Here is a 14,839-nt window from a genome sequence, read left to right as displayed (position 1 = left end):
TTGCCTTTTTAGCTCTCCTCTGAACATTCTTTTAATGGCATAAAATCTTACATGACTCAAGAAGAAAACATAAATATCCCAAACTACCATTTTCTATTCAGAGCCTAAGATAAAATTGTAGCATAAGCCCAAATTTTTCTTGCATCCTTTATGCAGAAAAACATAAGTAAGAAAGTGAAATGTGTTTTAATTCCTTTATATTTATCACTCATAACTTGTTGGGTTGGTAAGTTACATCTACTCTGTATTTCATTTTTGAGCTTTTTTTTTAAAAAAAAAAACAAAATATTCACAAGGAGGAAAAAGCACTCACTGGTATAGCTTCTCAGTAATAATACTTAAACCTCTGGAGCTGGGAGAAGAAGTTGGTCATTACACACTGTTCAGGAGTTTAAGCGTAAACAGTACTAGAATCAAAGAACATCTCAAGGAGTATAATGTTGATTTTATTTAAAACTTTGTCACTTAACCCTGTTTTTTTCTTTCCATCTCTTCTGAAGGTGCTCTTACCGAGTGCTATGACGAACTGGGAAACCGATACCAGCTTCCTGTCTACTGCCTGGCCCCGCCCATCAACATGATAGAAGAGAAGGGGGATTTAGAGACTCTGGATATTCCCGATCCACCACCTAACTCGGGTCATGAATGTCAGCTTCGTTTACGCCTCTCAACAGGCAAAGACCTCAAACTTGTGGTCCGCAGTATGGACACTGTCTATCACATGAAGAGAAGACTGCACACAGCAGAGGGTGTGGAGCCCAGCAGCCAGCGGTGGTTTTTTTCAGGCAGGCCCCTGGCAGACAAAATGAAACTGGAGGAGTTGAAAATACCAAGGGACTATGTGGTGCAAGTCATTGTGAGCCAGCCCTTAACAAACCCCACCCCGGTGGAGAACTGACTTTGCCTGTATGTTTCTCTTTTCCTTTTCTGCTCTTCTTACCATGTGGGAACTTTTTCACTATTTTTGTTCTCTCCGACTAGTGGGTTGGTTCTAAACAATGACCAGCAGAAATTCCATCTGTGATGGAGCTTTAGGGGGGGAACACACACACATGAAGCACACACACGTTCCTAAACTGCCCCTGGAGACTTTGCCCAATTTAGGAATTCTTGACACCACAGTAAGACGTTCTTAACAAAGTAAATCTGGAACATGTGTGTGAAAGAGATCCTGAAGTTTACAGAGGATGATGCTTAAAAAGTGGTTTGAACTATAAGTGAAGTACTGATCCATTAAAGGGAAAGGCACTTTTAAAAGGATTAAACCAAACTGAAGTATTTTGTGAAATCAGCATCACTTACAGTTCAGCCAATCAGTGTAGCTGCTCTGGTAAATCTAGTATGCTGTGATAATTGTAGGAATTGTGTCTATTCTAGTTTCACATTAGCTCAACAAGGCTAATATTTAAATGGGATGGTGAAGGATTCTGGGACAGACTATCAGGTGCAATCTGATTAGTATAGATGATCCCAAATTAAAGTTTTTTGGTATATTCTGAAATAGCAAGCAATAGTGATTTGCCATTGCTGGCTTCAGTATGTGCTAAATATTGCTCTCTGAAAAATTAGGCTATTGTTTAGCAAATATGTAATGTTACATGGAATTGCAGTTACCGTATACTTCTGTATCTAGTTAAAAAGCTTATTATTTGAGGTTCACCAGCCTGAGAAACAAAAGCAAAAGAAGGCACAGGACTTATTTCACTTAGTATGTTAGCCGATAATGTTTAGGCCCAATATAGTGATTTTAAACCCCCTTTATTCACAGCAATAGCTATTAACATACTACAGAAGAAAAGCACAGGAAGCCCTGTCATACACTTCTGTAAGGTAAGGGTGTGCAACTTGCTTGACAGTATCATATATCTCCCCACTGATCTTTATGTTGCTTGGCATAACTGGGACTCAGATGCATCATCTTATTCTGCTAAGTGATTACACACACACTTGACCCTTGGGGGAAGAGATGGGAATAATGATTGAAAATTAGGAAGATATTGTAGATTGTTAAATCATCTGATCTTTCCTTTACACCATTAGATCTTTCAATATTTTGGGGGGAGTTGTATATTTCAAGAATATTTGTATTACTATTCCACAAATCCTTATGTCAGGGGTGGCTTACCAGTGGGCCTCCAGAAATTGTAGGATCAGCCCCAGTCAACATGGCCAACGATCAGGCATGATGGGGGTTGGAGTCCAGCAGCATCTGGAGGGCCACAGCTTAGTTGCTCCTGACCTAAATACTTTTGTATCTTGCTGGTGATGGGTAGCTTACAGAAAGAAGTGGATTGAGTTGGTTTGTGAAAAGCAGTGTGCATATTTCAAGCATTCTTTATCTTCCCTGCCATGGCTTCAGTTACACTTATTCACACTCATGCATATGACAGTGTATATGCAGTGCATGTATGTCAGATTGATGGGCCACTTTTTCTACTTGGCAGATTTATCTGAAACATCACAGTAACCTTAGCAATATCACACAGCATTTTCCCTTCAGAATGTGAAAGCAAGCCATTCTTTAGAGTAGGAGGTATATCCTTCTAAGAGGGCTTCGGGCAAGATTGATAGCAGTCCAGTTAAATTCTGTCGAGTAATACTGAACAAATCAGTCCTAGCAATGTGCATCTTTTGAAAAGAAGTATACATAACTCTTTTGTTTAGATTCTCTGTGCTTTTTGTTGTCCCTGACCTGGTTCACACATGACACGAAGCCAAACCATGGGCTTGTCGGAAAAAGAGCAAACGTGGGTTCCCAGAGAAAAGATTGTGGCTGCTTTTCTCCTCCTCCCCTTGGTTACAGCTTGCGGTTTGTCTGGAGCAAGAGAAACCATGAACTTGGGTTCAGACAGAATGCTCAGCCAAGCCATAGCTTAGCTCACAGCAGTGCAGCAGCAGGACTGGAAGGGGAGCAAAGTGACAGTGATTTTCTCTGGGGAAGCATGCTTGTTTGCACTAAGCTATGGTGCAGCTTAATATTACATGTATACTTGATCATTGGTTCTGTTCTTTTGGTGTGGTCATGTTCCTGTTAGCACCACTATTATTAATCATTTTTCAAACAGAACTCATTAATATTCTTCTTGCTAAGCACTGAATCTACTTTACAGTTATTTTTATCTGTGAAAAGGCATGTTTTTGGTCCACTGATGGAATAATCTAGGGTGGACCTCTTCCTCTCTGCAGTGAGGAGAGCTACAATACTTAAGTGTCCTATAACTAACCTAGCCTTACTCGGGTTATCTTGCTGTGATAACTAGAAACTAGAACAATGAAACATAAAAATTTAGAATTATATTGCATTTTCAGTGTAGGGTAGGTTGCAAAGTTTCTCAAAGGAGGTTTCTCTTTTCGGAAATCAGTTCAGACTTGGAACCACTTGCCATATGAATGTATCATTGTGTGTCACCACCACAGCATTCTTCTGGGCACAGTCGAATACTGCAGGGTCTTTCAATGTAGTTTTGGCCAGATGGCAGCAGCATACAGCAAAAGGGTATCTGTCTTCTAGGGATTTGTTAAGTTCCCCCACTTTCTCAGATACCATGTTCACTTGTGCTAATATTAGGAGCAAACACTTATATTTTAGAAGTTCAGAAGGATGCAGATCCTTCATTTGTCACAAAGGGTGCATGCTAAACAATTGACTAAAAAGCTAAAATATTTAAGGCAAAATCTAATGTCATTGTGACTCTTTTTGAAGTCATTCCACATGTGCTGAAGTGAAAAGGAATGCTAGACTGCTGCATAAAAACTCTAAATGCTGATTTTTGGAGAGGCATCCTAGGTGTTGATCCATTTAGTTGGTACCAGTTAGTTTCTTTGTAATTTCCAAGTAATAAACTTATTTGGTGCACACCACAGCCATTACATATCAGAAAAAGTATACCTTGCAAAATAAAAGTATGTGTCGAGTGGTCTCATTTTTCCCAAGTTAAACAGACAAAAATAATTTATAGATATTAAAATTGAATTGAGCTAAAAATAGGCTGATAACTTCTGTGAGTACTTCTGCCCTTTTCGGAATATGTTCAGGATTACGTGAAATGTTTTCAAGCCACGTTGCTTGATGGCTGGGCCAGCTCCAGGTTTGTGATGTGAGGCTCACTCAGCCAGATGCCTTCCAGTGGGCCACTTCTCATACTTCTGATGCCTGGAGGAAGGCAGTAGTAGCTGCTTCTTGCTGCCATTGACAGAGCAAATGAGCAAGCAACAGTCACTGCTGTTCTCAGCCACTATTGCCACTTGCTTATCTGTGTGGCGGGTGGAGGTTTGCCAGTCATCTTTGACAAAGGGGGTGGGCATCAGTTATGGGTTCTGCTGTTCTTCAGTGGCCAGTGTTGTGGGTCAGGTGATAATGATGGGCCCATGACAGCTGCTTAAGGATGCTGACCCATGGCACTGGCCATGCTTGATGAAGATAGGTTTCCAACATGCATTCAGGTATTCAGCATGTATTTGGCAAAGAATATGAGTTCCCAACTGTAGAATGCTCTGTGGTAGTCAGACTTTTCTTAGGGAACAAGTTACAAGAGGGTTTTGGAGTAGCTCCACTTACCTCTGCCACAAGTTGGCTAACATGAATGCAGCTCTACAGTTCTTAAAAAATGCAGTCACCTTCTCCGACAAACATTTTCACATCGGTGTGTGTGTGCATGTGTGTGAAGAAATAAAAACGTGTGCTTGACACTTTTTAAGCTGATGACGTGTAAATTTCCAGATGATGCTGCACTGAAAAATGGGAGCTGCACTCCCACTTCAGCAGTTAGAATGGAACAGCTTGAAAGGAAAAGGTCATTATCCCTACAGTTGGAATGGTAGTGAAATTCCTCCAAACTGTGATGAAGGACCATATTGGAACTTGTGCACGCACATATGTGCACAGTAAATCAATATACCTCCCTTTTGTACTGATGGCAGGCACTCAAGGATTGCTTGTCTTTCATAAGCATAGTGGTGACTTAACCACCTCTCAAGCTCTAAACAAAAGTAACTCCTCAGGTATCGTGAATAGTTTTTACTATGAGTGGAAACTGCATGCATCTGTTAACCAAGTAGGAGTCTTAGTTTCTTGCTTACTCTTACTCTTTCCTGCTCTAGAAAGAACTGGGTTTTTTAGGGGAAACTCGATTATAAGTCAGGCATATCCCTTTCACCTAATGTTGTTCACCTTCACCCAGCAGTTAGAATAAGCGAGGCAACTGGATTTTCATTGTTTTTAATCTCCAAGGCCAAGCAATTTCATTTATTACTTTTAACAGAAGACTAATTCAAGTAAGCACTGTTGCATGCATTTAATGTTTTATCAGCATGCAGATTGGGTTCTGGCCTATGCCAGCTCATTCCCATCGTTGGAGTCAAAGCTTTGCCTCTTCTGCAGACATACATGCACACACTCACATACATTCTAAAGACAGAACACTTGGCATAGAGCTACCAAGGGCAAACAAGCAAACAGTTACAATATTGTTCTTTACAGTGTAACACATTTATACGCCATTTCTGATTTACCTTCTCCCCTTTGCTAGTGAATTATATCTACAGACATATGGTGGTGGCAGGTTTGTTTAGCACAGAGCTTTGGTTTTCATGCTTGTTATTGCAGACGTGTCACTAGTACATGACCCAGAAGTAATGGACTCTCTGTAATCTGTCTTGGATGAGCTTGAAAGGCAAAAGGACAGTAGCGCTGTTGATACTGCATTATGTAAAAAAGCGGGTTGCGAGGAGAATGAATGCATAGGAGACACATACTGCTTACTGTGCTCCATCCTATTCTGAAAACAAAACATGTGACTAGAGCTTTGGCTTAGTACATTAGTTGCATTGGCATTACACAAAATTCTACCACGAGACAATGAGATTAAGAAAATGATCACATTAAAAGCCATGATTGTAATTCTCTTGATCTCTAAACTTTAGAGAGACTAAGGAGGTATTTGGGAAACGGTGAAGTGTGAAATTGCAGTGTAATAAACTGGGTTTTGAGAGGATTTTGATGGACAAAGATAATACCTCTTTTTTCAATACTGTAGTTTCATTATTCATTTTACAAAAATAATCAGGATTCAGATTGATGCGATGAGAGCAATATATTCAGCTGTGGCACAATGTGTTTTGATAAAACAAGATTTTAAGTGTCGCTCGCAAGAAGGGTAAATGGGCCTTCATGTTTAGTGCATTGCTCCTTAGGGAGAAAATATAACAAAATCATATCTGGTAGGTTAATACAATTTTGTGCTGTTTTTGAAAATCATTTTAGGATTGCAGTCATTGACATATCTCTTAATTTGTCTCAGAGTGTTAGTTATGCATATCGGATGTCTAAAACTATATGGTTTTCTAACAGCAGTTCCTTTGGTCTTTACATGATTGTCCCTGGCTAGGTAGGTTATTTTTGCTTAAGATTATATAGAGCTTTTGGGGGGTGCATTTCTTCAGCTGTCTGCAATAATATTCCATTTTCAGTTTACTTCTCTGACAACCCTTTTCCTGAGTGTTGTTTTTTTAAAAAAACAACAACACCACACACACAATTTGTACCCAACAGTATGTAAATGGTGTAAAGAAATACAGTATATGGGAGTTGTAGAACTGAATTTAGAGGCAAACCTGCCTTTTCAACATCTTGTATTCTAAAGCAGGAAAATATGAAAATGCAACACTTGTGACGTTACTGATTCTTTTGCCTAATAGCCATGTATCCAAGACTAGTGTAGCTAGTTTAAAAATATCTCTGTGTCCAAGAAGTATTCTTAATTTAATTCAGCGGTTTATTTTTATTTCCTTCCTGTCTCTTCGCTTTTCTTTCTATGTAGACTCTGGTCCCATTTATAGGAAGCCTTAAATCCAGGGCTGTGACTCCCCTTTTGAAAGAGGAGTGCACTGTGATGCATGCCAGCAAGCTTATTTAAGTACTAAGAGTATGAAAGTGGCTTAATGGTTTGGTTTTTGTTTGTTTAAATACGGTTGGTTTCCTAAGGAGGTTGGAACTCCATTGCCCTGAATGGCAGTCTGTGATGAAATAGACTCATGTCCTTCAGCTGAGGACACTATGTATTAGATACTTCTCAATATTGTGCTAATTATCTCTGGATCAGAACCATGTTGCCAATTTAAAAAAAATGCAAGCATGGTCGTTTTCATTATGAATATTTAAAATTCACCTGACACTTTTAATCCCCCTTTTTCTGGCAATTGAATCTAGCCAAAGATGGGAAAGGATTTTTTGATTTATTTTTTTTTAACAATTTACTGGGTCTTAAACTCAAAAACAGTGAAATGGTCTTCTGTCGAGGGTCTTACCAGTGCCTCTCCTCTCCATGTCCTGGGAACGTCTAGAAACTGGAGATCGCCTTTTGAGCAATGCCTGAAATTGTGTACTAGGCAGCTGGAGGTGTGTAAAGACATTCTTCTCTAATGTGTTATGAGCAAATTACTTGGATTTAAATGTCCTATTTGCCTCTTGGTAGTGGCTTCCAAAGATGGCTGGTACCATCAATTTGTATTTCTTGAATAAAAATCTTCTCTTTTCTGGTAAATCTTTTTTTGTACAGTGTTTGTTCTGTGCCATGTATCAAAAGAAGCATTCGTGTTACATAGGTGGTTGGCAATTGGGTACCAATACAGAGAAACACAGTTTTCAGTAGCTAAAAAGGGAAGTCTGATTAGGGGAATTCCTATGATGTGGCACTTCCCCACCCCTCCTCCGTGCAACTTTTATAAAACTAAATCTTTTAGCTTTGTACATGCAGGATGTGTGGAACTTTTCTTACAGTCTCCTTCAGCCCAAAGGTGAAATGTCTGGAAATGCAGTTAACATTTGGGTTAGCCTTTTCAAGGTGCACTACATATTTATACTGTACCTATGTTGTGCTGACATTGCAGTAGTATGTGCACACCTTTAAAATTCTATAGCAAAGCACAAATAGGTTCTTTTTTGACCAATTAAATGAAGTAAATCAGTGTAGCATCATGATTTCCTAAAAGCCAGGAATATGCTGTATAGTACTCTATGTATTAAACAGAAAGGAAAAACAACAAGAAAACCTGGTTATTATTATTATTTGGCTTTTAAAAATAAAATTGGTACTGGAGATGCCTTGCCTTAAAATACAAACTCTGTGTCCTTTTTCTCTTAACCCAACATAGCTGCAAAATGCCTCTTGTGTCTCTTCTGTCTTATTGGAGTCCTTAGGTCAGTGAACGGTCTGTATCATTACAGAAATGCTTTAGTATACCCAGCTAGCAAAATACAAGGCTTTCTACAGAGATCTTAGTAATGGCAGTCACTGGCAGTTCAATCACAGGCCAGCAATTAACCCTTTATATCATTCTGGGTTTAGTTTTTAATTTCTAAAACAGCTAGCCATGCATGTGAGCATAAACTAAATATGGCTTAGCATAAATTTGATCCAAACCAGTCAATCTGATTTGAATCATCCTTGCTAGGAAGTTCAAATGATCTGCTGAATATATTAAAATTATAGCCATGGTAATACCTAGATAATTGCCTTAAATTCAGGACCCCTTAGGGAGGTGGGGAGAGAGAGAGAGAGGGCAAGCAAACAGACACTAACTGCCTTGGAGAAAAACCCAGAGGTTAAATCTTGACAACCAGAGATGGTGATTATTTTGCTGATATCTCTTCATCTCTGGGAAGAGTAGAATTTAGGCAGGTATAGCATGACAACTGAGAGTGCAGGATTGGAAGATCCTGGTTTACACCTTGCTGCAGCTGTTCATTCACGAAGTAACCTTTGGCAGGACACCTTACATTGCAGTGACCCTTTCATTGGTGCTTCTCTGTTTCCTTTTAATTTTTTGCCGCACAGGTTATGCTTTCTTTCAAACTGCGAGTTATCTGAATGTGGGAGGGGGGGCGTTCCCACTTTGCTAACCTTAATACAAAGTAGTTATTTCTGTTGATCTAAATGAACATCTTGTAGGGTAAAACATTTCCTTGTCCCTCCCTGCATTCTCATGGTCTGGGGGATGTCCTCTGAAATGATGTTCTTGTGGTGCCCAGATATCTGATTGTTTTGATCACCACTCTACCTAAAAGACCTCAAACTTGTCCAACCCTTCAGATCATCATCTGAAGCTCTTTCTGTCATTCTGCGTTCAAGGAAGGTCTAAAGGATGGCAGCACGAGAAAAGGCCTTTTGTAGTAGCCACCCATTTTACCCAGGGAAGCCTGCCTGCAATTGCTTCAGCACCAGGCAAGGATATTTTTGTTTTCCCAGGTATTTGGCAAGCACTGAGGGTCTGAACTGGCCGTGACTGAACAAGACCTTGAGGTCGTAGTGGATAGCTCAATGAAGATGTGGACTTAGTGTGTGACTGCTGTGAAAAAGGAAAATCCCATGCTGGGGATCATTAGGAAAGGAATTGAAAATAAAACTGCTGATAATTACGATGCTGTTATGCAATCCATGGTCCAACCTTTGTTCTGCATCGAGTGCTCTCCCTTGGGTCCCACTGCTGTCTGAGAAGGGTCTCAGCAAAAGCCTTCTTAGTTATATTCTGCTGCTGTTTTTAAACTCTCTTAAGAGCTCTTGGGTTTACAACTTTGTCTGTAGGTGACACTTTAAACTCTTGCATCATACCAATGTATTACAATAGAATAATGGACAATATTCAGCTAAATGTTTGTACTAGCGCAGTGGGAATTTCCCACTCCCCATGCATATCCTGCACCTTCTCCAAATTTGTTCTAGAGGGTTGGGGAAACTCCACAGAACAGTTTGGGGGGAGGAGAGGAGAGGAGGGAAATGTTCTATTGTGCCCAGATAAATCCCTGCACTGATAGAACATTCCTCCTAGTGCTGCACTGAAAAAAGCAGGGTGTGCATTTGTGGCAGGAGAGGGGGAGAGAGAGATGGCTACAGATTCTCACTTGGGGTTTTTGTCAATGGAATTGTCCCATTAGCGGAAGGACGTCTGACTACACAATGGGATTTCTTCTCTTCCGCTGCCGCCAGCCCACCCCCACCCCCCTCCAATGCCATGTTTTGGAGAGTTCCCTCTATCCTCCAAAGCAGGCTGTTGGGGTGGAGAGCAGAAAGAGGAGGGGGGGAAGTCAGTGTGGGTCTTCTTGCAGTAAGAATAAACAATCTAGCAAGGATGGCTCTTTTTTTAAAAACTAACCTTTATTTATTTATTTAGAAAGTTATTGTGTTTATATAGCCCAACACACATTTTATTCTCACTGTTCTCTTCTGATCTTTGTAAACAGCCTGCAAATTGTTTTTAATGAGTGTTTATCGTGTGTTCTGCTTCATGTGGTGTGGAGACGGGTTGTTTCGTTTTTTAAATTTCTGGCTGCCGGGGAAACAACACTCTTTTCTTCCATATGTAATTAAAGGTCACTGAAAGAAAATTCAGATAATGATTCTGCTTCTGCTGCTGCAGCTTCAGCCTTAGCTATCTGCTTCCTCAGTTTCTCCCTTGCCTTCCTCTGTTGTCGGTCAATGCAGAAGATAGTGAACATCCTGAACTCCTTGTAGTTCAGTTGCTGGTGATGGAAAGGAAAAGGTAATATTGCAGTTTAGTGAAATATTAATGGCTAGTTCATAAGCAAGTATTCTATGGGAGGAACGTGGCGTTTTCCACCCTTCCCTCTGCCCTTCTGAGGTGGTCTTGAAGGTAAACCTCAGATCTCTCTAGTCAAGAATTTTTTTGTAGGCATTATGGCCTGCATTACCAGGTGGACAAGTGGAATTCTTACATGTGTTTCTGTAACGTCTGCTATAATTAACTCTGAATCTTCAATGGGTAAGCAAGTCTAAGGCTAGCATGCCTTTCGTGTGTGTGGTATGGTTCCTGCACACAGAGGAACCAGCAGCTTCATGAGGAGGTGCCAAGTTGATAAAAGGGTAGGCTCAAGGGAGCTCAGGATTGTGCATGGTATTCTTGTGAACATAAACTAATCCTACCATGGACTTCTGAATGGGGTTATAAAATGGGGGTGTGGGACTGGATGTGGCTGGCGACTGGATGTTTTTAATTAAAAAAAAAAAAATCCCATCATGCCAAGTTTGTCAGGTGGGCAGGACTGCCACCCACCTGTCAATCACATGACATCACAGAGAACAGTAGTACGTGTTGTTGCAGTCTTAGATGAGGCTTCTTCAGCCTAATGAAAGTCAAAGACTTATTAAGATGGGGCAATATAGGTGGGGAGGGGAGGAACCCACACATGGGCATAGCCAGGGTTTTTTGGGAGGGCAGGACTTTAGTTAGGGGGGGAGAACTGATGTGATTGGTCAGTTAAGTATTTTTATAGTTTTACTGCCCCTCCCTGCCCCGCTTGGCTTTGCCCCTGAACCCACATATCCCCAGGCATTTGTTCTCTCACTCTCACCTGCCAACAGGCACACACAATGTTACCTCATCACCAGAGATGTCAAAGTCCTTGAATATCTGACTCAGCTCGGTCTTTTTAATATTAAAGAGGAAGCGAGTGGATTGGAACTCTGCTGGGCCAACTGTGTGCCCTCCATCGATGTCCAGCAGCTCAAAAACTGGATGACAATGACGATACATGAACTGCTTTTCAAGGTGGTTCTGATCCCAGAAAGAGAAGTTAGAGTAGAAATTAAGTTTCTTTAAAAAATAATAATTCCAGCAGTATAAAACCCAAGCATTGGCATGTATGTTACTCTGATGTTATGGTGGGGGGGGGTATGACTTTTTAACATTCCTCATCTGCACATTCTGGTCTTTGTGTTTTGTTTTCTTTGAGGTTGCTATTAAGAGCAATGGGACCATTGTCTCAAATGGTGAAACTAGGATAAACCTCGCTGACGAGAACAGAATTTGTAGTCTCCAAAATACAGTGGTTCCTGTAGGAACTGAAGCACTAGATTTGCCCAGATCAGTTTAATGAAAGATGAAATTGAGGTTGTCCAAGAACTTTGGAACTGGCAATGCATTGAGAATCCTGCGCACTATGATGTCTTCTATTGGTGTTTGTCCCTCCCCCCCACTTCCTCATGTGTTGGCTTCAGTGCAGAGATCCTAATCCTCCCTCAGATGCCAGCTTCAAAGCAGAGATCTGATTTAAATATTGGTTTACTAACTGGGATCTTAAACCACAATCTGATCCAGCTTAGTAAGCCACCATTATATCAGAGTTCCCTTTTTTGAATGTAATGGAGACCTCTGTTTAACACAGACTAGCATCTTTGTGTTAAAGCTAGGCAGGGTGGGGTGGGTGGATGCGAGGGAAGGAGAAGGGGAGCAGTGTGCAGGCCTGACAATTTCCAGCTTCCTCAACCATGATCATGCCTGATCAGTGGTTGGCCAAACTTGGGCCTCCAGCTGTTTTTGGAGTACAACTCCCATCATCCCTAGCTAACAGGACCAGTGGTCAGGGATGATGGGAATTGTAGTCCCAAAACAGCTGGAGACCCAAGTTTGGCCAACACTGCATTAGGATGAACAAAGGCATGGGCTCACAATCCTTTGTGGCCCAGTCGCACATATGGAAATCTAAAACCGTCATAGACACTTCAAAATACCCATTTCACAGAAGAATAAATAAAATGTGGGAACAAGCTACTCCTCCCCAAGGCAAGCAAATGCACTTTAAAAAGGGGGAGAGCTGCAGGGGGCATTGACAAGCACCATGGCAGGTGTCTGGGAGTGTAGTGACACCAATGGATACCACATTAGTGATACCAGAACTAAGGTTTGTTTGTTTTTTCTTAGTGCTCTGTGGGCATGTATTCTCTCTGGCTCCATATTACATTTAATGCCCCCTATTCAGCTAAATAGAATTCAAAATATACTGTACTGAACATTACTACCTTTTCTGCTGCCAGAAGCATCTCCCCTACCCCAGCCCTGGAATTGCTAAGTTAACTTTACCTCATGGGACATTATGATGCACACCAACATGTAGAATTCATCAAAGTTGACCTCCCCTTTGCCATCCCAGTCCAGTAGGTCAAACACCAGCATGATCTGAGCCTTGCTCAGGTCAGTTACATAGTGGAGAAAGTTGTAAAACTGCAGATCTGGGGGAAATCCACATAAAAATGTGTGTTTTAAATATGTCCTTAAATACATCCTTAATTACATATTCATCTCAGAATACAATGTGGTTTCCCCACAACAGAGCGACCAGGAGACCTCTTTTTACTGCCTTGTAAATCAGAGCATGCTCTTAATATTCAACTTTATCTACAAGAAAGGAGTAAGCACTTTCCCAGGAAATGTAAGTTTAGGCAATCGGACTACAGGAGAAGGTGTTTGGTGCAGGTTGACTCCATTACTTTAAGACTCAATGAGAGCACCTGCTTGCAATAGATATGGCAGAGGAGCAGGGGCAGTTTAGGCCATATCTCATTGCTCAAGAGCAAAGCCAAAATGCACACAGTCTTGAGGCATGTGCAAAGTTCCAGTTATACTGAGCATCTTGGTAACACACTCCCCTAGCAATAAATGTTCACACAGCATGGAGATCAGCTTCCCCCTTTGGATTGATTGGCACAAAATGTTTGGCATGCATTAGTTAGAGATGTGCCATTTTATTTGCCTCACGTAATCCTCAAAGTGTATGGACAGTGCAATCTGAGGTCTAAAAGTGGTCACAGAACTAGTACTGATGCTCATTAAGGAGCCATCAATTGAAGATGATTTTACTTGAAAACACATACTCATCATATTGTGCTTATATTCAAAGCATAAGTTAGGAGAGGCGATATTCAGAAAACACCCACTCCTACGTTTGCCCCAGGAATGGATTATGAGCAGATGAATTCTGAGCTACAACACTGAGGAGCAGCTAGATGCAACAATGACACTTCAAATCACAGTATGCCAGCAGGAGGCTGAACCCTCCTGCAGCCATGCTTTGTCGCTCAAAATAGCTTTTTAATAAGCCATTTTTTCCCCAGTGTGGGTTTCTTCCGATTTTAAAAAAAACTATAGGTTTTTTTAAAAAAAGAAAACCTGTATATTTTCAGCAGGTGGAAGGCAAAGGAAAGAGTTCTGTTCTCCACTGCCACCCGCCCTACACTTAAATCTCCAAACCACACCCTGTCGTTATAGGAATTTATTGTCAGACCCAATTCTGCATGTTGGGCCACTGCTGTTAAACCTAGTTTTGCCCTCTGAATTCCAGATACTAGGGACAACGAAGGGAAAGTTTATGCCTCCACATTTTGTGTGTAAACTTCCCAAGGGTACCTTGCCCGCCCAGCAGTGCTAATAGTGTACCCTCCCAGATATTTGGTCCAGTCTGGGGTGGTTCTTTTTATAATCTGGCTTGTGGCCAAACCCCTTAAGAATGAAAGACCACAGGCTTCATTTCTGAAGACATCCTTCAGAGTTCATGCGCTCTGCTCTGATCCCCACCTCCCTCTTCCGATCAATTAGCGTGTGAAGTCCCTCTTTCTAGCTGATCTGAGGGGCAGCAGCTGCTTGAAGGCAAAGTGAAATGATTATGGGAGTTTCCGTTCACACCTTTGTGGCCTAACTTTAGCTGCTGTGTGAAACTTACCATTCAGAGAATTATTTTTGTGAACATCGAGCAGTTGAAAGTAGGACGCCAGGGCCCTTGCATTTCTGACAGATAACAAGCAGTAGATTTTATCCAAACACAAAAAGTGCAGGAAGCATTTGGGTTTCAGCTTCATCTTGCCGACAATGAAAACCGTTCACCTGCGGAACGCTGGCAGGTATTCACGGTGACGCCTGCATCACAGTCAAAGAATTCCACCTTGGAACCAGAACAGGAGGGTGTAAAGAGCAACCCTCCCCCCACTTCTACTGTGTTCAAAATGGGTGCTCTCTGCCATAAGGGACCCAGGGGCAATACATGACCAAAACT

General features: G+C 41.3%; 2 protein-coding genes across 4 annotated transcripts in view; one reads left to right on the top strand and one right to left on the bottom strand.

Moving 5' to 3' along the window:
- The window catches only part of UBTD2 (ubiquitin domain containing 2), a 43,827-nt gene extending 36,286 nt beyond the window's left edge, over positions 1-7,541 (top strand). For all 3 annotated transcript variants that reach the window (XM_083594208.1, XM_083594210.1, XM_083594209.1), the window contains exon 3: positions 501-7,541. In XM_083594208.1, the coding sequence (XP_083450334.1) occupies positions 501-898 (398 nt within the window). In that variant the 3' untranslated portion in view covers positions 899-7,541. The remainder of the gene's footprint in view (positions 1-500) is intronic.
- A 2,591-nt stretch (positions 7,542-10,132) lies between these two features.
- EFCAB9 (EF-hand calcium binding domain 9) lies at positions 10,133-14,691 on the bottom strand. Its single transcript, XM_083594237.1, has 4 exons — positions 14,510-14,691; positions 12,874-13,022; positions 11,392-11,568; positions 10,133-10,516 (listed from the first exon to the last, which is right to left on the bottom strand). Exons 1-4 carry the CDS (start codon positions 14,643-14,645, stop codon positions 10,361-10,363), a joined length of 618 nt encoding a protein of 205 aa, XP_083450363.1. The 5' UTR covers positions 14,646-14,691; the 3' UTR covers positions 10,133-10,360.
- Between the last annotated feature and the right edge of the window lie 148 nt (positions 14,692-14,839).

The sequence above is a fragment of the Podarcis filfolensis genome (genome assembly GCF_964270895.1).
Source record: "Podarcis filfolensis genome assembly, chromosome: 2".
Taxonomy (NCBI): domain Eukaryota; kingdom Metazoa; phylum Chordata; class Lepidosauria; order Squamata; family Lacertidae; genus Podarcis; species Podarcis filfolensis.
This window is presented reverse-complemented; position numbering and strand designations above follow the sequence as displayed.